This window comes from Vanellus vanellus (assembly GCF_965231255.1).
Source record: "Vanellus vanellus genome assembly, chromosome: 21".
Classification (NCBI taxonomy): domain Eukaryota; kingdom Metazoa; phylum Chordata; class Aves; order Charadriiformes; family Charadriidae; genus Vanellus; species Vanellus vanellus.
Window position 1 is genome coordinate 6,050,478 of NC_138926.1, and position 25,143 is coordinate 6,075,620.

Sequence of the window (25,143 nt, forward strand, 5' to 3'; positions counted from 1 at the left end):
CTTAGGACACTGTTACAGATTTCTAATGAGAAATTATTACAGGCTAAAAATCCCATTCTCCAGCAACACCACCATTGTAATTCTGCAAAAAACAAATTAAGCACAAATCTTAGGCATGGTTAATTTACACCCTGGGCATTAATCTCATAGCAATCTCACTATGGATACAACATGAGTGGAAGATCAACTTCCTTCTTTTGAAGTTGATGGAATTCACCAGTGCTTATAAAGACCCTTTTTCTTCTGAAATCTTCTGAGATTCCAACAAGTCAAACATTTCCCAGGAATACAGCTAACAGAGGCAGATCTATTTTTAAAAATCTCTCTCAGCTGTTTTTTCTTGCAAGAAGTATTTTGGCCAACTAGCTGTAAAATATTTCCTCTTCCAGGTATGTTACATGTATGTCTCTCAGTTCAGTGGACATTTATGGGAAGAGCTACATGTGGTACACCTGAACCCTTATCTCAGTGAGAACATGCAATGAAATAGGCAATGGGAGTTTTATTCTACTAGTCACAGTAGAGGACATCGTATGGCCTGTGGGAAAACAGGACTAGCCAATTTTTCCTTCAGGTCAGCTGTGCTCTTCTGATACATGGTTGGGCTATTTCCAGGTCCAGATGGATGGGCCTCGCATCAAACCCAGCATCAAAATCAAAATAAAGATAATAGGGTCTTTTAAACCCAGTATTATCCATACATCTCCTCTCCCTGTCCTACTGAATACAGCAAGCCCTCAGGGGAACCCAGATTAAGAATGCTTTATTCTGGGCGTTCATTTTAATTACAACCATAATTATTTTTGTGCATGTGTATGACCCAGTTAACAAACCCATCTTTGGCATCTCATGGTCTCTCCGACCCTGCCCATCTCTGCAAGGAGGTAACCTCAGCTCCTGGCAACAATGAGCAAAATTATTTTTGAAACAAGCGGTCAAACTGGTTGCTACATCTTAATGAAAATTATTTTAAAAAAAAAAAAAATTTCTATGTATATAAACAGCCCTTCCTCCCAAACCTGGTTAGACAAGAATGTTCCTGGGTGTGGACTGCCTTGTATAATTAACTGCACAGCTGTAGCTTCTGATCCCTGGTAACGTCTGTTTCTTTCTTTCTCCTTGCGTCTACCCAGCATAATCCAGGCGTTCTCCTCCTCCTCGCAGGAGCTCCAGGTGCGTCACTTGGGCAGAAACTTTCCTGCATTCCGTCATTCCTTGCCGAGACAACGACCAGGCAGACATACCCGCTTTGTAGAGGGTTGAGAGACAGGAACTGGAGGAAAGACTCGGCAGTGAAGCCAATTCGCCCTGTTTAGACAATGGAAACGGGGAGTGCGGCAAGGACAAATGGTACCACCGGGAAGCCAGAGGATGTGAAAAGTCCATCTGCCCCCAAAAAAGAAGAAGAAGCGAAGAAGACCACAAACCCTACTGGAGGTGAGAAGGAACCTATGAAGGGCACTGGTGGTCCTTCTTTAGAAACAGGGCAAATCAAGAGCTCCCTCTTCTCTGGGAGTGACTGGAAGAGGCCCATCATTCAGTTTGTGGAGTCATCTGACGAAAAGAGATCGACCTACTTCAGCATGGATTCGGCAGATTCAAAGAAGATGCAATATGCCAGTGGACAGATAGGAGACATGAGGAGACCACCCCTCTCCTTTGCTGAGAAAGGCGATCTCAGGAAGTCCCTCTTCTCCTTGGATTCCAAAAAGAGCTTCCTGCCTAATGAAGGGGAAGGGAGGAAGTCATTGTTCTCTGGGGGGCAGATGGGGGACCTGAAGAAAACCTCCCTCCCTCTGGTGGAGACAGGGGACCTGAGAAGATCCACCTTCAACAAGCCTGACAGAGCAGCTGGGTCACGGCCCAGGGTGAAGCTTGAGGATGTTCTGTGTGATTCCTGCATTGATAACAAGCAAAAGGCTGTGAAGTCCTGCTTGGTGTGCCAGGCTTCCTTCTGTGAGCTGCACCTCAAGCCCCATTTGGAGGGAGCAGCTTTCCGGGACCACCAGCTCCTGGACCCCATCAGAGACTTTGAAGCAAGAAAATGCCCTGTGCATGGGAAGACCATGGAGCTGTTCTGTCAGACAGACCAGATGTGCATCTGTTACCTCTGCATGTTCCAGGAGCACAAGAACCACAGCACAGTGACAGTGGAGATCGAGAAAGCGGGAAAAGAGGTAATGCTCTTTTTATTGCATGTTCCCTATCTTTCCAACAGACCTTAATAATTACACCCCAGCTTTTGCTCTCCAGCCAACAGTCTCTCCTAAAATCATGTCTGCAATGTAATTCTGGGATGCAGGGGTCGTGGATGGGAAGCATTTAGTGGAGAACTGGTATTGCCTGGGCTCTGCTGCAATGGGATTGTTGTTCTCTTACTGGCTGGTTACAGCAGCATAGCACTGGTGGTGTGTAGCAGACTGGGTTGCGGGAAGTGGGGGGGGAGAACCTGGTTTCCACCCCTGGGGTTGCACCACTGACTTTCAGCAGAAGCTGAATCAAAGCCCTACATGCTAAGGTTTCAAAAAGCTGTCTCAAGTTTTGACAGCGTTTGCGTAGTGTTATCCCCAGCCAGAAAGGTGGGGCATTGCTCAAGTTCAGGACCTCCAGAATACAGGTAGTCAGATCAGTGGCTGCTAGGTTACTATTGAAAATTGCCATCTCAGCTACTTAGAGTGAGATTATGGCTTTTTGGTTTTCTGTTCTGTTACGGCTATAATAGTGTCAAGCCCCACCTATGGGAAGAGTCTTTTGAAGCTTCGATGAAGAAAAAATCCTGGTGCAAACAGAAAACATTATAATTTCCCCCGAAGTGTTACTACAATAGGTTCAGAGGACAGACATCTAAGGAGATGAGGCTGGTATGTGAAACAGTGCTCACTCTAATGAAAAGTCTTCCACATGTGTTTGTTTAAAGTCTTACACTGTTTGGTTTCTGGGTGGATGTATGATCATTCCACTAGCTCCAGTCAAGATCAGGGTCTCACCATGTTTGGTGCTGTACATTCCCACAGCAAGAGCATGTCCTGGCCTAGAGACCTTCTGATCTAAGCAGACAGGACAGGAGAGATTACAGAAAGGAGACCCATGAAACAGTAACGTAAAACAATTTGGCTACAGTCAGACAGACAGTCCATGGCAGAAACTGGAAGGGCACTAAGGTCTGCTAAATCCCAGTCTTAAGCACAGCCCAAGCCAGCTCACTGATGTGGTGAACAGGCAAATACAAATACTCTCTGTTGGAAATTCTTGAGCTACCCTTAACTTGGAAGAACACTTTAACTCTTTCTAATGTGCTAGGAAGATTTACCTCATAAGGCTGAAAGAACATCTTATCTAGAGCTCGTTTCTGTCTTCCTATGCAAACGTTTGGTCTTTTCTTGAAATGTCATCTCCAACTTGCAGCCTTGCTGAAACCAGACAAGGTTTCTTGCATGTCTTAGACATTCCTGCGGGGCTCACTAGCCTGCTGTTTATTTCATAATTGCTTGTTCTTGTGTTTTTGATGTCAGCTCTGAACATAGCGTATGCCTAAGTCTCATCAAGCCGTGTCTAGTGTCTGCCAGCTTGTCCAATTCCTCTTAGCCATTTCAACTGAAAAGAGGTCAACGGTTGCTCCCTGAGGAACTGAGGCTGGCCAAAGCCTTCTTCCTGTGGTTGGATGGACCTAGAACACCTGGCTTTTAGAGGCAGCCATAGCTGGGCAGAGAAGACTTTACCTAAGATTTAAATATCTTTCTCAGAGTCCTTGTGCCACTCGTTAGCTCCATGCTTTAGTTCTGGTACTGTCCCCTGCACTGTTTCTGCTGCTGCTAAGCCTAAAGGATTTAGGGCTTTATCAATATGAATCATACACATGTGCAAGTTTCACCTGACAACAAATTTTAATCACGTTGTAACTTGAGTGAGTATTCACTCAGACAAAAACAATTAACAGAATAGCTGTTGCTTACAAATGTTTATTCCTAGCCCTGATTTATTAACTGTTGGTGGAGCCTTAGCAAGAACCACAAAGAGGAATGAACATTTCCAAGTCCCTTGTGTGCACCACCTATTCTTTTCAAGTTTTGCAAATCAGCTGAGCTGGAATATGACCACAAATTGGAAGAGTGGCAGAGTGTGGCTGGTGCTGCTGGCCTTTGTGGAAAGCATAAGCAAAAACCCACATCAGGTCAACCCCATCCCTGCCCCGTTTTCACAGCTTGGCATCCAAGCAGCTCCAGGGTAGCTTTACTGCCTCCAAATTTGCTAACTATGCCATTGGACTGGTGACCAGAACACAGTTGTATCCAGACAGGCCCTTTCCCGCAGTGCTGGTTGTCAAGTAACAGTTGGTTTATCTGCAAGGATTTCCCAGTCCTTGGCCTTACTACAACTCCAAACCTGGAGAGGATTCCAGCAGAACTGGGGACGGGGGTTCTATGCACTTCAGCCTGTCAATCTGGGTGCTCAGCAATCTGGGGGCACAAAACTGTCACATACTAAGGTGTAATATGCTTGGTTTAGGTCCACCTGTTCCTTTCGTATTGCAGAATTAATGCAGGTCACAGTCTCTTTCACGAGTTTATCTTGTTAACCTTTGCTATACGCCTGTAGGGAAGAGAGGTGCTGTACTTCAGTGTTAGGAAAGCAAGGGAGAGCTTAAGATCCTTCTGTAGAATTAGGTAACGCTGCTTGCTCCACAACGCAGACAGAGACAGTACAGCTTACGAGCAGAGGAATGCAAACAAGCCAGTGTACAGACACCTACTGCTTAGAGCATTTGAGCAGGCGGTGGAAAGCCTGAGATCTCTCTGTCTGCGGAAAAGACAGAGAACACAGCAGCATCTTCCACTTTTCAGGAGCCTGGGGTGAGAGTCAGTCATGCCCCTTCTCCTGCTGTGCTGCTCAGCAGACAAGAGCGAAAGGCACAGGGGGTCAGACAGAGACAACTTGGCAGGGAAGACAGAGACATTTTTTCTGAGTTTCCACCCAGTGCTATTTGCGCATTTTACCCAGCAAACCTTTAATGCCTTCCCCAGATCCGCTTTGCAATAGTTTCCTGCTACAGATTTAAAGGAAAAGTAACACCCCCACCAGAATCAGTACAAGAAACCACCAAAAAAAAGTCTGTGAGGCTGGGTAATAACCACACACGCTTAACAGGGAGGATTGCCAAAAGCTGCTTGTACGCTCAAATAAAACCCTCTGGCCAGCTTGATTTATCAGCCGAACTAGAGACCCCCTTTCAGACAACATCCTTCATTTCAAAAGGGGATCCTTCATTCCAAACCTGTTTTACAGGCCTGTTCCCAAAATGAGACAACTTCACATGTGCCTGCCAGTCACAGAGCTGTAAATAACCTGGCGGTACCATCCAGCGCCAGCCTTAGTACTCAGCACGTCAGGTCAGTTCTAGTGGAAAGCACTTTGATTTTTTTCTTTAATTCTTTACCTTTAAAGAAAAGTTCACATTGTACAGCAGGTTTAAAGAGGCAGCAGAGAACTGCTGTGCAGAAACGGGAGCTGGGTGTTCCTCATTTCAGCAAAGCGACTTTTAAAAGGGGAGACTTCACAGAGTCTGAACTAGGCTTTGAAGTCAACCGTGCACAGAGATGGATCCAGAGGGATTTCCATCTGAGCCCTCTCTGTGTTGCTTTCACTGTCTGAATAAAGAGCAAACAAGAGTGTATCAATGTACCAGTCTGCCCGTGGAAGGAGTTTTGCCCTATCCCACTGACAGAAGGTCAGGGCACGATGTGGCTGTGAGACCTTATCTACACTAGTCGTGGCTGCTCTGCGGCCACCGCTTAAAATAGGTGCTCTTTCCACAGAGATGGTGCGCACTACCTGCAAGACGTTCTTCTTAAGCCGGAAGGCTGGGGCAGCTGGCCTGCTGCAAACTGATTTAGAGCAGATTTGCCTGTTTACCCGCATTCTGCCTCTACAGTAAGGGCCGAACCCAGGGAAAATCCACCAGTTTGCAAGTAAGGAATGCTCTTCAAACTGTGCAAAGCACAGAGCCTTTTCTGGCCTCAGCTCGTGCAGCGACTAGTGGTGTTTTTGCAGGAAGCTGACAGAGAATCCAGAGATTGATTGTAGCCCACTGATACCCACACCTCTGCTTAACAAAAGCTTAGACAGAAAAATGTAATGGCAAACCCAGCAGAAACAACGTCTCGAACAATTTTCTGATTTCTCAGCCGTGCCATTTCCAATACAGGCCCTGTACTGGGACAACAAGTTTAAACACTTCATCTCTAGCTTCATTATTGCATTTGGTTGTTGCTGGCAGGTAATTAGCATAGCTCTCCGGGGCTGGTGACACAGGGGTGTTCCCTGATTCAGGGACTGGGTTCCCAGAGCATTAAGACATGATGATGCTTGTATTGCTGCCTTGCAAAAATGAGTTGCATCATGATGCAACACATAATCTCACATCTCTAGATCCTTTACAGCACAATGGCTGGGTTCAGTTGTGGATGTTTAGGTCTACACTCTGAACTTTCACTTAGGCATCTTGACTGTCCTAATTAACGTAGAGTCTAACAGGGGATCCTCTCTTAGCTCAAAGACTCTCAGTGCCAGCATTTCTCAACTTACCGTAGTCAAACCGAATGGTCTAAACCTGTATTTCCTAGATCTTCTTCGCTATTATTGTTATTTCTGTGCTGTAGGGACTCCCCCTGCAATGGGTGGAGCTGCTATATTATCTTTCACTAGGACTTTCTGAACCCCAGGTCTCACCCAATGGATTTGTTCTAGGTTGTCCATCGTATAAGGGGATCAGGGATTGTTGACCTTGGAAAATCTGAGAAATACAAAGAAAGCTAGGAGAGCCGTTTCTTCATAGGCAATGAAGCCGAGAAGTTGACTGTCCCTAGTACCTGTAACCACCCTACTGTAAATGTAACCCTGGATACACGCGGATGCTAAAACAGCTTCCAGCCAGTCCCAGACCAAACAGGGCCTTAAAAACAGCATGAAGTCTCCTTTGCTGAACGCCTTTCATTGTGGTCCATCCTCAGAGCACCCCTACTGAATCTGCCTCCTTGTGCCCATGTCACCAATTCTTGTACTATTCCATAGTCTCCCTGGACCTCTTTATTTTTTTTTTTTTCTCTGGTAAGACTAGTTTTAGTGTTTGCACTATCATGCAACGAAACGCTGCCCTTCACCTCCCTTGCCCTTGCCGCTGTCTGCAGTAGTGTTTCCTTTTGCCCTCAGTATGGGCGTCTTAACCCAAGCCGAACCTGGATGACTGTGGTATTTGCATTCCAGCTATTGGAACTATCTCTGTAATTTCCATTTGCAAATCATAATTCTCATTCTAAATTGTAGCGTGGGTCTGCTCTTAAATAGTTGTTACATACCATCCCAGAGGCACCCAAACTACCTTTATGGGTGAAGGGATATTAGAACTACCACAAGCTGTTAGGAGTTAGCTATCACTTTTGAGCAAGGAATAGTTTCCAAAATTCCTTTGAGACACATCTTAATTAAGAAGTACTATAAAAGTATAATATTGTTATCACCACTTTTGAGCCATCACCTGAAATGTTTTCCTGTCACTTTTCTTTTCAAATCCCTACTGTTTGGGAGTGTTTACGTGGCTGTGAAAGGTCTGCCCTTCTCCAAAAAATCCCTCCATTCCTTCTCTGTATGATTTGCAAGGAAACAACTTGCATTATAATGTAATTTCTCACATTGGTTACTGCAGTACAATGAATATCTGGATCTAAAATCCTTTGATCTCATTGTGTTTCCCTGCTGTGCAAAGATGTTTGCATGACTTTGTGTCCTGATGCACAGGACATCTCACAGTGCACATGAGAATGGAAAAAAGCATGCATTCCTCCAAGTCTCTGTCTTGAAAATGTGAAAACTATAGGATCAACCTCATGCCTTTACTCTCTTGATCAGTAGTAGAGCAAATTTTCTCATCTTGGTATCCTTATGGTTCCCTGATGATCCTGTACTAAAAATCCACGTGTGCTCTGAACCCCTGTAGAATGTGAGCTTCATCTCATGACAGCATTCAGTTGACTATTGAAGGCTGGCAGGGTGTATGGATAATATTTAGAGGGCCAGTGCCCTCCTAACTCTCAACAAACAAGGACAATTACAATGACAAAGTCAGGATGCAGCTCTGCTGGCATTAAGATACCTTTGAGTACATTTGCCTTTTTTGTTCCCCTTTTCTTCTGTTTTATAAGGCAATAAAACAATAATTAAATTGTTTTCCCTCTATAAATAGAGATTTTCTAAGTTGGAACAGCTAGAGTCAATGGCTCTCAGATGCAGCTGTGCTTGGTTCAAGTTCAAGAGGATGTTCAGACACTACAGTGACTGGCACCAAGACAGGAGCCCTATTGGGCTGATTTCCTTGGTCTGAGCTGGTTGGCAGCCTGTTGCCTGCTCTTCATCGTGTGACACTGTTTTCTGTTCCTTGAATGGAGAATTGAAAATTCTGCACTCCCAGCCCAAGGGCAACTCTGATCACAAAAGGAGACTGGGTTTTCATGTTGTATTATGTTCTTGGATGGGAGGCAAAGCAGTGGGAACTACACCTTGTGTTTTACCAGCAGGGAGACCTCCCTGTGTTAGCTACTGTGGGAGTGGATTTATCTGTCCCTCATCTCCCCTGCCTCTAACAGTTGGCCTAAATGTAAGTGCTTTTGGGTAATACAACCATTTGCCAAAGGATCCCACATGAACAGTGAGTTTTCAGAATTTCTGTAACGTGACATAGCTCAGTTGTGGAGTACAGGTAATTTCTGCCAACTGCATAGTTCCTAAACAGCTCTGGGGATAAGCGTCCCATAGCCAGGTTGCCTGTAGTTGTACTTGTGCTGTGACCAACAAGTACATACATGAAACAAAGATCTTCAAGTGCGTAAACAAAGGCTTTGTCATGATCTGTTGGGCAGGGACGTGGTGAATATGAATGACCAAGGGAGGGGTTACCAAGAGTTAACGGCGCAAGGCATTACTAACCAGCCAGGTCCTGGTGTGCTCCAGAGACACGGCATGCACACCAGCCGGCGTGGTGCACCAGTGCATGGCTGCCCGGCCCTCCGCGGGCTCCAGGTTTATGGACTGCCTTGCATGCAATTGTCTGGTCTGAGCTTCTCTGGGAAGCCAGTGCAAAACAAAATGCAAATGAATCCCAGTGAAGTTGCTGATCTAAGCCAAGCATGGTTGACTACACCTCCTCCTTTTGTGTTTTTTATTTTTTCCAAGCATTCCCCAGCTTCATCATAACATGAAAGCTCTCAATTCAGAGCAAATTAATCCACAATCCTGTCTAAACAGAATTCCTGCCGGAGGCATCGTCCCCTTGTTGCAACACTCGTCAAACGTCATTCCGTAATTACATGAAAACTGTTATTGCTGCAGAGGCACACCCTGGGATGGGCCCTTCACTGCATACACAGCTGAATTTTGAAACAGGCCTCTTCCAGCTCCAGCTAATGACTCTAATGTGATTAAAAGCGGCACCATGACAGTAGCCTAGTAGGTGGGTGCTTCTGCTGCAGCCTTTGCTGAGGGAGCTGAATCTCTTGACCCAGCCAGAAGCTCTGGGATCTTGTCCAGTGTCAGCACATGATCTCCATTTCAAGCAGTGCCAGGAACCTGTACCTCCCAGCTATTAGTGTTCAGGGCCAAATGCATAAGTGGAAGCACAGCGCCTCTTTGAAGTAGGCCACCCTCAGCCCCAGTTCATGAGACTCCTCTCTTCTCACAGGCTGAGCTTTCACTGCAGAAAGAGCAACTGCAGCTGAAGATCATTGAGGTAGAAGATGAAATGGATAAGTGGCAGAAGGAGAGGGACCGTATCAAGGTGCGTATGGGATAGTCTTTTAAGGTCACATCTCTCTTTCTCCTGTACTTGTCACTCTCCTTTCTTTTCCACTCTCTCACATCCCTCTTCTCCTTTCCTCAATTTCTCTTACTCACTCCATTCCTTACCCAGTCTCTATCTCATCACTCTCCAAAACGCACTCGTGCCAAATATTGGAAACAACAACTCCTACTGAGGTCATCTTGCAACATACCCCGCGGGAGATCAAGAAGAGGCAGCACAGCCTTGTTACAAAACGATCCAAGGCACCTCCCTGATTTGGGTCCCTTACAGTTCTTCAACCACCAGTAGCCAGGGCTGATTCGGAAACAAAGGTGTGCTCCTTTTTTTTTTTTTTTCTGCTAGACCACACACACAAAAATAAACTCCAGAAGGGCTCTGGATTGCCCAAACAGAGATAAGGCAACAGGAACAGATGCAATTACACCAACAAACATCTTGTTTATAATGGAACAGCTTATTTCCGTACTGATACAGGGCTCCTTTATAATTCTTCCACCATGCTAAGGGTTAGAATATAGTAATAGTGTTATTTTTTTTCATTTATACGCTGAATAGAGCAGTGAAAACACTATTTGGAGACACCCCAGAAAATTTGCATAATATTAATAGGCAAAGCCATTATTCTCCCTTTTATGTGGTACTCACACATTGGCTTGCCAGTTCTGCTTTTGTCTGCTTTATTATTATTATTATTACTATTATTATTATTATTGGAAATCTGACCTAGAAATTCTAACTCTGAATATAGTTACATCCACAGTCCTTCTGAGGAATATTTCAGAGGGACCTAGAGGTCAGGTTTGTAAAAAGTGTTTCAGCACCTTTCATCCTTTGAAATGGTGGGAATTTGGTCCTCAAATTCTTGAGGAGGCAGAACCATGATTTGGACGGTTAAACAGTGTTTTTAAATACCACCTTAGAGTGCAGTTCATGAATTGAAATAAAAGATATGCTCTTATAATCAAGACAACAGCATGCCCTGTAGATTACAGACACACAATTATTGCAAGAACAAGTATTACTTCGCTTGGCCCAACTTTTCTGATGCTCAGACTTACATACCCAGATTCTCCACAGTCACAGTCTAAATGCTAAGAATGCTTGGACATATCCCCCTCTGTATCCTTCTATTAGCAAGTGGTTCCCTGAGAAGTTTAATATTTTATTTCTCCTGCGTCTTTCCTGCTGCATTCTCTCTCTGCCCCTTCCCTCCGCAGAACTACACCACCAACGAGAAAGCCACAGTGGACCAGCATTTCAAGGAGCTGATCCGTGACCTGGAGAGGCAGAGGGATGAAGTGAAGGCTGCCCTGGACCAGAGGGAAAAGATTGCATCAGAGAATGTGAAAGAAATCGTGGATGAGCTGGAAGAGAGGGCAAAGCTTCTGCGGGAGGACAAGGAGAACAGGGAGCAGATCCACCAGATCAGTGACTCTGTGCTCTTCTTGCAGGTAACTGAGATCTTGTATTCCTTTCATTTTTTCCCAAGAGGATAGGACAAATCCCAAGTTGGAGTAAGGTGCGTTAATCTTCTCCAGTGCAATGCAAAAGTATGGCAGGAACCAACCCTTACATTTGAAGCTGTCTTTGCTCTAGTGGGTAAAGAATGGTAACGCCTTTTTTTTGTAGATGGCTACACCTCACAGGCAGAACATTTGTCTGCCCCCTCCATCTTCACTGTTCTCTTTTGCACTTCATACTATTTGGAGCCTAACATTAGCCAGTTCCCTAGGATCTAGCAGCCGTTTCTTATGTTCCTCAGTAACCTCTCCTCCCTTCTTTTTGGCAGGAGTTTGGGGCTTTGATGCGGAATTATGTCCCCCCTCCATCTCTCCCAACATATAGTGTGTTGCTTGAAGGGGAGAGCATGAGCCCATCTATGGGACTCCTCAGAGATGACCTCCTAAATGTCTGCATGAGGCACGTGGAGAAGATCTGCAAGGCTGACCTTGGCCGCAACTTCATAGAGAGGAACCACATGGAGAATGGTAGAGTATATGAGATCTGCCCCTTCCCTCCCTCCCTGGGCAAAGCCTAGCTCAGAGACAGAGGAGATAAAGTGTGATGAGCGTGCTCTCACAGAGGAGAAAGTAAGCAAGGACCTAAGGAGAGTGGGAGAAACACTACCTGTAACTGAATTCATTCTGGAATATCAGAACTATGCTACCAGACCTATGTGGGGATGGAGCCAGTTGAACTGCAAGGGATTTAAAGTATCTTGTGTGTAGGGGAGCCAGGGGTCCAAACTAGCCTCACTTTCCTGAGCGCTGCTTGGTGGTACAGCTTTGCAGTGTTTAATCAGTTCAACCACCTCCCACATGGGACTTCAGAGTGACACTTTTCTTGGGGTCGAGAACAGTGACTCTTCCCTCCTGCACGAGGCCAGCAGGGACACTCTGCCATGCGCCAAGCTCCAACAAGCCCCTGCAAGTTTAGCACAACAGTTTCTATGTGGAAGACTGCACAGATGGACTAAGGCAACTCAGTGGCTCACTAGGTGAATTGAGAAGGCAGTGGTAGAAACATGAATGTAACCACCCCAGTATGGCAACTTTGAAATCCTGTCATTAGCCTGTTTATACAGCTCAGTTAGCACATTTGCTGTGCTGGTATGACATACTATTTTACAACAGCCCATTTCAGCCACTGCTTCCCTGGCTGGAACATGAAATACCCTGCGAGTACCTGTTGCTGAAAATCTAATAACAAATTTTCCAAGTAAAAAGGTCTCCATTTTGGTGTTCAGGTTAAGCTCTGACTTGAACTGACATAACCCTCTCTGATCATACTTCTCTGCGTGTTCCAACAGGGAGAGGTTTGATTCCCACCTGCCCTGAGCCAGCGTGTTCAAGGAAAATGCAGTGCCAAATGGTCCCCACACTTCAGTGATGTTTAAGGACAGGTGATCTTTCTTAGGTGAACAGAGAGGTCATGGTCAATACCACAGCACTGCAAGGAATCTTCTAAATTTTAGAACCCACTTATTTTCTGTGTGTCCTAATTACTTCTACAGAAAGGACTTGTCTTGCATCATGCTCTCACGTAAGATTAGGAGGACAGAGCACTAGAATGGGACTCCACGACCGAGGTTCACTTCCCAGCTGTCCCACAAACAGCCTTTGTAACCTTGGGCAAGTTACTTAATCCCATGAAATGACCTCTTCCACTAAGAATAATAGGGATTGGAATTAATTGTTATCTTACCAGGCTGCTGTAAGGATATAATCTATTAATAATTGTGGAACCCCGGATACCAGAACAATAAAGGTCAAGAAGCTGGATAGGTAACGTGAGGATAAATTACACCCTGCTGTCCAGGAGAACATTTAACTTGAAAAGATGCAGGAATAATCTCAAGTTCAGTTCATACAACATAAGCAGCTGAGGAACTCTGCTGCAAATCTGCAAGGTCACTGTTATTCCATTCAAATTCACAGTACTCACGAGACATTCCTCCTGTATTAATATACCACCTTTTTTCCTTGGCAACTGCTATGCAAACCACTCCAACTTCCTTCCAGAAAAGACAGATCCACATTACAAGATGATGTGATAAAGGAGGAAGGGATGAAACAACCAAAAAAGCCCAACCCCAAAACCAAAAATGCAGACAAAAAGCAGACCATTGGAAAAATGCATAGAGGTCAGAACAACATGGGTTCCGTTATTGGGCAACATGCTAATGTTTTTCAGAGCCTGGGTTTTGTGAATCAGCCTGTCTGGCAGTCACAATCCAGAGCAGTAAGAACGAAAGTGACATGGGACCAGAGAACATTTAGATCTGTAATGAGAATCACTAGCATTCATCAAGTGATAGCCCGCTGCCTTCCTACGTTATGGAGAAAAAGAGTAAGCCCCTGGCTCCAAGGAGCCTGCACTGCGAACAGTTCATTAGCGTTTATCTAGCACCATCACCCTCCATTAAACATGAATTAGACGGACCAGATACTTCTGGTACAGAGAACCAACCTTTCAGAAAAGTCAAGAATCTCATTCAAAGTGCTCATGATGCATAGCTAGAGCCAGATTTTTACACTCTCCCTACCCTTAAAGCAGTACCAGAAATTGAGCATTACTTGTCTTCCAACATTTAACACTACAATGTACCTGGTCAGATTCTCAACACTCCATGTGCTAAGGTTTGCTGAGAAATTTGGCTATAACTTAATACAAGTAGATGACAGACAGCTCAGATCCAAAAATCACTTTTGTACACTTTTCTTTCTTCTTTTTTGTTCACCTGGAGATTTGCAGAATTTCCAAACTCTGATTGCATAATGGCAAAGGGGTTTTGGATGCCTGACTACTCACAGCACTTCTGAAAACTAGCCGAGCAGTGTAAAAGCACTTTGCATGCAAGTTATTTAGGAAGTTACCTTCCATCTGCTGAACTGTTTTTTGCCAATCCTGAAGCAAATCCATTTTACTTGGCCGTTTGTACAACCCAACAAAAGCATGCATATGTTCAGTTCTAGTAGCTCTAGATAAAGACTGACTACTTCTTGATCACTTGATCACTTTTAATTAGGGTCTCCTCCATGTTACTGATGCCAGAAGTCCTCAATGGCACTTGAAATCCATGGGATTCAAGTGCCAAAACATTTCTGAGCAGGGCAACAATTACCTACTGCCAGAAACCTGGGCACTCTCAGACACTTTGCCAGGGAGTTAATGGACACAGCTTGGAGTCTGCCTAATGAGAAGAACAGTGGTATCCACTCAGTTGGGAAATGTTATTTAAGGTGAGTCTCAGAAACTTCAGAGCTCTCCATTTTTCAAAACACAGTTACACTTGAAAGAGGGCAGCACTCTACATCTAGTGACTGCAAGGAAATAACTCCACAATTACTTAATGGATTTAATTAACTCAGGCTCCCCCTGAGTCATTGCAACAAATTCATTTGCAACTGGCTTGATCTTCTAGTGTAAAAAACTTCCCAGGAAGAAATATTATATTAATGGAATGAAACCTGCTCAATAGCAGACTCCAAGGGGAATCCACTTTCTTTTAGTTGTCATAACAGGTACCTACTTAGTAGTGTGGCAAGCAGACAAATAATCAGAGAGCATCCAGGGAGTTTAAATAACACAGAAATAAATTGGAGAAATAAAATAAAAGTTTGTTCAGTGACTAAGAATCAAAGAATGGAACTATTTAAACAAGGGAACCAAATTTACCCCCTTGCAGGGAACAATAGGTTTATGTAACACTTGAGGCCTTAAGAGAAAGTATTTTTATAAGCAACTATACTGATAGAGCATCAGCTGGTAGGTTTCTCGACTTTGCCTGAACCAAACACCCTTGTCCAAGAGCCCAGGAAACTAGAGCTGTTTGCCACTCAGGTTTAGCATCTTTCTTTAAAAAATGAACAAACCAACCCGTTGAGCCCTCCCAACACTGATCTTCTTGAGCTTTGTCATACATGTAGTTCAAGATCTGCTAGTTGAAAGCCAGCTCTGTGCACAGGTTAAACACACAAAAGAAGCCAAACCCAAACCACTGCTTTTGAACTGGGATATATTTTTAGCCACACAGCAGTATTTTGGTAGGAAAATGTCTCAAACCCTCAAGTCTCCCTAAGGATCTTCAGGAGATAGCATATCTACTGAATAGCCAAATGCTTCAGCTGTGCTACACCTCTGAGAGAGCTTTCTCTTTTATCCCAGGCTGAATCTCTGGGCACCTACAGCACTGCTTTACCCCCCAGCCAGAGAGTCCTGCAGAGAAATGACAAAAATAGAGGAACTTGTTTTCAAAGGGCAGAACCATCTCCTTTGCAGCACTTGAGGAAGCAATTCCAGTCTGTTACCCCCTTGCCCCATCTCCTGTCCCTCTCAAAGCCACTCAACTGCCTCCTCCGGTTCATGCCCTGCTCTCCTTCTCCAGGTGACCACCGATACATGATGAACAACTATGAGTGGAACCAGCCTGACAACTTGAAGAGATTTTCCATGTTCCTGTCTCCCAAAGGTACAGCACCCGAACGGTGGTCGGGTTTCCTCCAAACACGGCATAGGAAAGGAACTTCATTAATGATTTGTCCCAAAATTTGCTTTCCCTCATATTTCCTGCTGTCCCCTGGACAAGATCAGTCCCTCTGCATTTGTTTATGCCAGGTCTTCTCTCCAGCCTACAGAGCTCTGAGAAATTTTTGCCTTTTCATATCACACAAGACAGCAAAGGTTCTCAATTCCACGGAGGAGAGCTGGAGCAACTGAACTCTTTCAAACAGTGTAGTTTGTGAATACAAAGAGTTTTAACATGTGTTACTGGTTGAAATCAGTGTTATTCTCCATGAGAAGCTTATCCCACTGTGCTATCTTTGAAAGCTACACTAGGCTTGCTCTGCATTAGGATTCTGCTTTCACCAGAAAACATACTTTTTCCCTGCAGTGAAGGGGTAGAAGAAGTGAGGAATATGTCCTAAGAAAACGGAAGTCTGGAGTTCCTTTCTGAGCTCTGATACTGACAACATGAACTCTACAGGATGAGCCTTTGGAGCGAATGAACGTTTTCAACACATTCAGTTGTAAAATGGCAGTTGTCTTTCTAAATTAGTGTCAGGACCTCCAGAGCAGAGAAGAGAGTGCTAAAAGCCTAGGTAAGGCAACGCCTGTAAAAATAAAAGAGCAGAAAGGGTAGCACAAAGTAAGTAACCAAATTTCCTCTGGTCCCTAGAGAGCAAGGCCCTGCCTGGGTTTGCCAGGCGCCTACAGCTGCCGTTCTGCAAAGCCAGATGGCGGGCAGGGGGGAGGGATATGCAGCAATTAGCAGTGGCACTCCCCTGAAGGCGTATTTGAAGTGCGCTGTTGCCTGCTCTGTCGATAGGGTTTCATGGGGATAACCCAGATCCCAACACTGAGCCCTTTGTCCGGATTTCCACTTTGCCCTTCTCCTCTGTTATCAGCCCACGCCTGGCAGCTCGCTGGCAGCCCTGCCTGGCGCCACGGGGGTGAGGGCGCCCTTCGGAGCAGATACCAGGGGCAGAACTGACATTCCCAGTTCAGCGTCCGCCAGCCTTAAACAGGACTCTCTCCTGCAGGCCCCCAAGCTAGGGGTCAGCCTCTTCATCAGAGGCTACAGAGCAGCATTTTGCCAGCGGTGGGTTCGTTTTGCACAGAGCCCGTCTCCAAAGACCGCCCGGACGGTTAGAGCTGCTGTTCTGCCCCAGCTGCTTCAGGGCTTTTCAGGCCCCGTGCTGTCAGGGAAACACATGTTCTGCTAAGCGGAGCTGCCGGTGCTGGGGAGAGACCACAGTCTCGGCCCTGCATCCAAAACCATTTTCAACCTTAAGGGGTGGTTGAAAGTTAGTTCTAAAATTGCACGGGATGAACGCATCTCTACCAAAAATGTGGGGCTTCAGGTGGAAGTGGTCCCACGTGCATTGCAGAGTGTGGCGGGGCTGTGACGGAGGAACACAGCAGACAATGCCATTCTGCCATCACTGCTCCCACGTGTGTCTGAGGCACGGCTGAAACCTGACACGGCAAAAGGAAGGGAAAAGCGATTTGTGGCAGTGCCATAGCATGGCATAGCCAGGCTGCTAGCTGCTCTGGACCATAGTGCCTGGACTTGCCTCTGCTCCTCTCTGGAGGATCAGAGAGCTGAGACCTGGGAGCAGGGGCTGCCTGGTTTCCAGCTTGGATCTAGCATCCCAGCCGCCTGAAGGATGTGCCAAGAGACAGGAGGGATCAGCAGGGACTGCTAGATACAGGATTTCTTATTTAGTGCTGTTTATTGGAGCCAGTGGGGACACTTGCTGGACGCAGTCAGCTACAGAGTAGTGTGAGGGCTGTACAGTGGCTTGCAGCTCAGTGGCCTGCTGCTTCCTGCAAGGGACTTTTGAATATACAAATACTGGGGGAGCGTTGGTTCTGCCTACACATCTACATTTTCCTGAGAGCACAGACATGTTGCCTTCCAAAGCTACTCATTCTATATTTTCTACCAACAAAGTTACTTTGTCCAAAAAAACTAAGCACATGATTGCACACGCAGTCTCTGCTGAAACAGGGATTGAGCTGCGCTGGAGTCTCCGCCAGGGTGAGGGCTCAAGCATGATCCCCTATGGGAACACTGATAGAAAGGAACCAGCTGCTGAAACCACACTGACAGGGACTTTGGGAACAGAATGAATCGGTAGGCAAAACAGGAGACATGACCCACTTAGCTTGCATGCTGGCTAGCAAAGGATCATCTGATGAATAATGCAATATACCTATAATCATTTAACTCTCTAGAGCTTTCTATTAGTGTGTCATGTAGAAGTCCAGTGCTGTCTCCAACTGCATCTTTTCTAAGGAATTCCATAAAATGAGAGGGGAAAAAAAAAGAGGACCACCCTTTGCATTGCATAATATGCGCAGAATCCTTGAATATGTCATGATAGTTTTGTAACGCACCCTTTTTCTCGCTAGGTTGGATCACTGCAAATCCTGCCTGAGGCCACAGCGGCAAGTCTGTTTGCTGCACTGAGGAATGCTACCCAAGCAGCACCCTGCGCTAATTGCAGTGGCCTATACTAAGAAACTGCTTGGATTTGCGCTGAACCTATAGGGGTTTTAAGCCTTGCTTAAATTCAAGGAGCCTTCCACTGCTCTTGTCATTAAAAAGCGTATTACAGAGCATCTGCCTTCAGGGATGACATAATGAGGCAGAAAGGAGACATAAAAGGTCTCAAATGCTGCCTAAAAGACAGAGAAACAGTCTGTTCAACCGCTCGCCACTCCCTTCTGTCCTCTTCCACTGGGCTTTCTTCTCCTGATGTGGCAAACACTTTGGCCAAAGCCAGGAGGAGGTTGGAAAGATCATCTTGTGCCTTTGGAAGTCTTTGAACGTAGAAGGGGCTCAGGCACACAGAGAGGGAGAGATAACTGCTTAAATAGAAACACCGCTTGAACAGAAAAGCAGTCCACAGGATGGCAGCATAACAGCTCAAAGTGTTCATCCCTCTTTCGCTCTTCTGGGAGTCCAATGTCTCAGAAAAGGGGTACAACAGCACTAGTCTGCATCGCAGCATGATGTCCTAGTGAAACCCTGCAGCACATGGCCTGTCAGTGGCTGAGGCATCGTGCGCTTGAGCAAGAAATGTTCCTCTATTTGTGTCTCTTGAGCTCTAAATCCAAGCCTCTGCCTGCAGGTCTCTTTGCAGAATAGTCATGTTGAGTAGACAAACCTGAGTTGGCAATTTAATGCAGCTAAAGACAGCTCTGTGGCAGTGAGAGCGCTTTGCTCTCTGAATGAAAAATCTATTCACCATTCCCTAGAACCCAGAGAAAAAAGGCTCTCCTCTACACCCTGGACACTTCTGGTTTGGGGCTGCTTCCAAATTGGTGGGGACTGTTTGATAGAGCAATGCCAGGCACAGGCCTTTGAGCCAGCTCATCAGGAGCCAACTGCTGAACTGGATGCTCTTGTTTTACAGCCAGTTTCAACCCACGATCATGGGAATTTTCCTCCTTCCAAGCGACTGAGGAAACACTTGGTACGGGTAATTCTGACTCCAGTTTGAAAGGATCTAACCCCCGTGCCACAGCTTTCTAGCTGGCTAACCAACCTTTCCTGCTTCCCCTCTCAGCTCTCCTGTCACCTGTTAATCACTGTCTCACAGAACCATCTCTTAGCTGGGTTATCAGCACCGTCTGCATACACCCGAACTCAGGGTCTCACTCCTCTAGGTGCTATGTATATAGGAGGGAAAGACATTCCTGGTCCTCATTGTTCAGACAGCGAAAGAAGACGATGCAAAACATAAGGGCTAATTTGTAAAGATCCTGAGATACCTAACCAACTGCCATCAACTGGAGTGCCAATGTCATCCAAGATAATCTATGGAGGTTGTGGCAGAAGCAGATTCCAAATACCCTCAGTCAGTCTCAGAAGCACAAGGCTGTTCTCCATCGCACATGCACCTTCTACTTAGCTCCTAAGTTCTCAAAGACAGGGCCTGCCCGATGTTCACTGTCGTACAGCGCCCAGCACAATGGGGTGGGGGTGCTTTGAGCTAGCGTACAGGGAACCAGCAGTAGCGAGTCATGCCTTTTCTTCCCAGATCCCCACCTTCCTTTTTCTCAGCTGTATTTTCTTACTCTGCTTAGTTCATGCTCAGAGGGTCCTGCCTTGCCTTCCATTCAGAGGCAGCCTACGAGCACCCGCAGCCCCTGTACCTGGGGGAGCTCTCGTGACTCACAGCCACACCTAAGTCATTCCTGCTCTTCATGCCACAGGCAGGGCTGTCTCCCTCTCATCGTCTCTGCTCTCAGATTCATTCTGGCAGCCAGGGCCTGACCCCAAGGAGGCCAGGAGGGGAAGCCTTGCTTTCATTTCAATGGGCTTTGAATAAAGCCTCAACTGCCTGGAGGCAAGGGAGCTTTGGCAGTTATATAGGTTTGCCTCATTACTCCAGTCTCTGGAGATGCAGTTTACCTGCGAGGAAGCTGCTGCTCTCCAGTCACATCTGCACTCTGGGTCTCTCCAGAGAAAGGCTCTTCCCTGCCTGGCTGGAGCACTGGCATGTCTTCACACTCACACACTGCGTACACCGGGACCCTACAACTGACTGCTTTCATCTGCCTTTTCTTACTAAGAAAGAAAAGAGATAAAGCTATTAGTTCCCATTTTCCCCCAAGCCGGTTGAAGGTAGTTTTACAGAATGTGTTTTGCAATGCTTTGGCTTCCCCACTGCGGCACGCAACACCATGGAATAACGCAACCTCTTCTGTCTTCCAGTAGGCAATGGTACTAAGCTGCCTTTTCAGTTCTCCTCGGTGGGACAGAATCCGCCTGGTGACTTCAGCAAACAGTCTGATGGGAGCCTCTTCACTAAGACCGGTACTAGGCATTTAGTTTTTTCCCCTTCCTTCTGCCCCCTTTTTTAAGTGGTAAGACATTGAATCCTGTTATTGCTGCCCCAGAGAAGGCCCGGAGCCATCCTACACCTGCCCATATCTCCTGCCCCGACTGTCAGCCTCTCTGATACATGCACATGTTCACATGAGCAACTTACTCTGCTGAACTGGGGCAACAGGAGTTTATTAGAGAGTGTTGAAAAGTATTCAAAAATTACATCTAACGAATGGCTGAGGGGGTTTTAAATTTCGTTCGTAATGGGTAGAGATGAAAATTTTAGATTATTTTAGAGGTGTAGGGACCGGGGCGAGAGAGGTACTAGGAAATTATGTTCATGGCCATTTAGCCCTCTATCTTCATCAGTGTTTTAAAACGGCTATCGTCCCGAAAGAATAATAGCCACTGAGTAACAGCCCACAGTAGCTGCCTGTCCTCCTTCATCTGAACGAGAATCCTCCATTCACCATCTCATAATCCTCTTTTCGCTACCCACTAGTTCAAGGGCACCAGAGGTGGAATCCAAGAGCATCAGCACCTGCCGAGCAGAGTCAGGTCTGATTAATTTGCGAATGGGAGATGGTGGGGAAAGGCCATTACCTGATAGCACTGAGAATGGCTGTGATTCAGCAGGGCTGGTATTATTTTTGAATCAGAATGGAGCTGGTGCGGTAGAAGGGGGTTAGGACTTATCACACTGCCAGAGGTACTATCATTAATTTCTGACATGAAACCCAGGCCTCGGCTCTTTGCGCTAATTAAATAGCCTACAGTGTTCTTTGCGAGAGTCAGAATGCTTAGTTGGGGACTTGCCCTAACTTTAATTGGACTGATTACATTCCACCTCTCTGTATTCCTCAGACATTTTAATTAGACAGACCTTCTTTACTCCCTTTTTCTAACTGATTGGGTGGTGGAATAGGCATCTGTCTGACGGCCGTTGTGTCCCACCCCAGAAATGGCTGCATTTCAATGTTAAGCAATGCAATACTAATTATGTGGCACTTCCAGTCCTGCTACTACTCATCTTGATGCTCTCAAGGGGAGACGGGGACGGTGGCAGGGACTGATCTATAACAGGCTGTTTTATGTTGTCACAGCTTATCCTTCAATAGTGAGACATCAGTCTGCAAAGGTGACGCCACAGACATGGAAATCCTCTAAGCAGCCTGTATTGGTAAGAAACATACCCTTGATGTGAAAGCGTGTGCACAGCGTCAGCAAGAGAACTATGTGTCCTGGGGATACCTGAGATTTGAGACACTGGGGCTCGGGTCCTTTGGAGATGGGAAAGTAGAAGCTTCAAGTCAACGGCTCCTATTATTTTTTTCTGTGGTTAACGTCATCCACGGAGGGATGTAGATTAACCCCCCCGCCTCCACAGCTCTGGGTTGTAGGAATAATCAATACTTCAAAGCGACATTTTGAAAGTATTTTGCCCTGGTCTAAAATTTGACCCAGTCTTCTAGAAGCTATACAAATATTATAGCACACATGCTGCTATCTGAAGCACTTTTCCTCCCCACGGGGATATCATATACTTTTAGTAGTTTGTGACGTATAGAAAGCACAGATTGTGTAAATGACACCAAAGACAACCATATAAAAGTATCTTGCTAATTATATCCTACAGTGGGCAGATGCAATATCAAAGATGAGGGGTCAGGCTATGATCGTAAATCACTAGAACATCGTAAGTCACTCATTTTGCTCTATTAGGACAAAACCAGTAACAGTGCATTATAAGGGGCAGAGGACAGTGATATTTTAGGTCTTGTAATCTTAAATATTCAAGGTTAACAAACAGTTAACGCATAACCACAGAAACACTAAGTTAATCTATTTTTCTTAACATCCATTCACATTGTGCTGCATTAAGATCTTGCATGATCTGAATTAAGATCGTCAAGTTTTTGCCCCCATCTCCGCAGATGAAATCTATATTTTGAATTCTGATCATACATTTGCAAAGATTATTTATTGTTCCCTGAAAATAAGACTTGTGAGAAGGAGGGAGTCCAGAAGCGAAAGCATTCCCACACTGAAGGAAGAAAACAGAGGAAATACACAACAGTCAGAAAGTGGCTGCCTAAGGACTGCAGCTGCATGTCTCTGCTAAATTTTCAAGGCCCCACCAGGAGATGAATGCCAATGAAATGGATGTTCCTTGGTAGACTGTATCACTTGCAGAAAATCCAGCCTTGAGTCTCTGCACGTGCTACAAAAAAACATATCTCCTAGGAACAGCATAGTTTCGCAATATCTTCTGTCTTGTGTTTGATCTGCTCTAGGTGAACCTGCTTTCGCAGGGGGGTTGGACTAGATTATCTCCGAAGGTCCCTTCCAACCCCTCCCATTCTATGATTCTAAAAGACTTCTAAAAGATCATCTACTCCATCATATGTGTGCTCAGATGGAGACTCTTCCCAGTGATTTTAGATACCAAACTGTCCTCCCTAATGGCGGTGTTATACTGGGGAAGTCTGGTCAGGAAAGCAAAGTCTGTTAGCGCTGGGCACTGGTGGATGAGAGCATGGTCTTCTTAGCAATAAGCATGGACACAACCCGTGCTTTCCCTCATCCACATAGAGAAAGCCTGAGTAACTTCTCCCACGTGAAGTCACCAGTCTTTTTCTGTCTCCCTTTCTCTCTCATGCATACACTTATAGCGGCTATTTTATTCTTATAGTCTATATTCACCAGATAGTCCTGAACCTAACAATTCAGTTGATAAATACAAGCATTAAAAGGTCCCAAAATAGAAATACATGCTCTGGACTGTAGTAGCTCTGCAGGAGCTTTTATGGTCTATCGGACCAATAATCTAGCTTTTAAAATAGTCTTAAATATGTATTTAAGTAATACACATTCTAAAAGCTCTGTAAATACAAATTTTCACAAAAGACTATACTGTTTAAGGATAAATGTCTTTTTAACCCACAGGGAGTTCTTTAAAATGAAGCCCCCTTCTTCCATCTCTTAATTATATTGGAAATTAAAGCCATAAAATGAAAAGAATTTCAACACAAGGGAATGTTGAGCAGGAGCTATTGGGAGTTGGCGCTGAGCAGCAAGATGGGTTGGGTTTGCTCTGCCCGTGCTCCCAGCCTCCCGCCATGCCAGATATTAACTACTGCGCTGCGCAGAAGTGTACCAGCAGGTTGCTGTGAGGTGTCTCCCACCTTCTGCAAGTGAGGTCTGGGCAGTGGATCAAACCTAAGACAGATCAGACATTACAAAACCACAATTGTTCCCGATTGCCATGGTCAATGCTTCATTGGTATAAGCATATCCTCATCCAGGCTACAGATTTTTGCCTTCAGCAGTGCAACCAGCTATCACAATCAATAAATGGGCTTCTGTGTTTTGCAATCGTTCCAAGCCCAATGCTAGGCTGCATGGCAACTTTGCCATTGTGTTGCTTATTTGTAATGGTGCAGATAAGAATGAGATTCCAGGGGTAGGTCCTGATGAGAAGAAACACAATTAGGGACTGCGGTAAACAGAGACGGGAAAACGGCAGTTCCTTTAGGCTCTGCCCCTGTCTCTCCACTTACGCTTCTGTTTACACAAACATTTAGTACTGGGCCCTGCGATGTGTGGAGGTGAGAATAATCAATGCACCATTGTGTGAGAATTTCCATGCACAAGAGTTTTGGCTTGCCAGCCAGAGAGCACAACTAAATACCATTTGACTTAGTTGATCACTCGCCTAACTGTGCATGGCTTTAAGTGTGAAAACTGCCATGAGTTCTCAGGTTAGCGAGCAATTAATAGACACTGACAGAAGCATAAAAATAAAGGTGACATTCCTCTTCTCCCAGAAACCTCTCATCAAACCATGAGTCATAGTCTGAGATTTTAGATGATGCACAGCCTCATTTGGCTCAGGAATGAAGTCCATGCAAAGCATGTGTGTAAATCAAAAACCAATGCCATTTGCATTTGATCACTCCAGCACCTCCAGTAGTGAAATGAGGCGGCGTTGCTCTGCAAGAGGAAAGACTGAAGGTGTTAAGATTGGAGTATGTTAAGATATGTGTGGTTGGGCTACCTAGGAGGGTGAAGTATAGGCGGTCAGATAAAGAAGGTAGGTCAAACTCACATGCCCCAAATTCTCCATTGCAGTCACATTACCGCCCCTTTTACGTCAACAAAGGCAATGGAGCCACTTCCAACGAGGCACCTTGATTCCTGAAGATTTAGGGAAGAGCTGGCAGCACTTGGAGCGAAGACTCAGCTGCGGATTTTCATGGATGTACCTGCTACTGTATTAACCTTACTGCTCTAATCTCTGCCAGGGAGAGGGAAGGTGCAGAAGGCAATAGCCTTTACTAGAGCAAACAAGGACTTTTTCCAAATCGCCTCATCACCTTGAAAGCTCTGCAGGCCTTAACAACGTAACCCCATCCTCTGCTGTCACCTCCTTATTCCCTCTCTGTCAATGCCC

At 45.5% G+C, this 25,143-nt stretch overlaps 1 protein-coding gene across 1 annotated transcript; it reads left to right on the plus strand.

Annotated features, from left to right (window-relative positions):
- Nucleotides 1-1,319: 1,319 nt before the first annotated feature.
- Nucleotides 1,320-24,884, plus strand: TRIM29 (tripartite motif containing 29; the record flags this gene model as incomplete). Its single annotated transcript, XM_082493925.1, has 9 exons — nt 1,320-2,177; nt 9,728-9,823; nt 11,065-11,298; nt 11,637-11,835; nt 15,735-15,818; nt 19,273-19,332; nt 20,577-20,678; nt 21,794-21,870; nt 24,822-24,884. 9 exons carry the CDS (start codon nt 1,320-1,322, stop codon nt 24,882-24,884), a joined length of 1,773 nt encoding a protein of 590 aa, XP_082350051.1.
- Between the last annotated feature and the right edge of the window lie 259 nt (nt 24,885-25,143).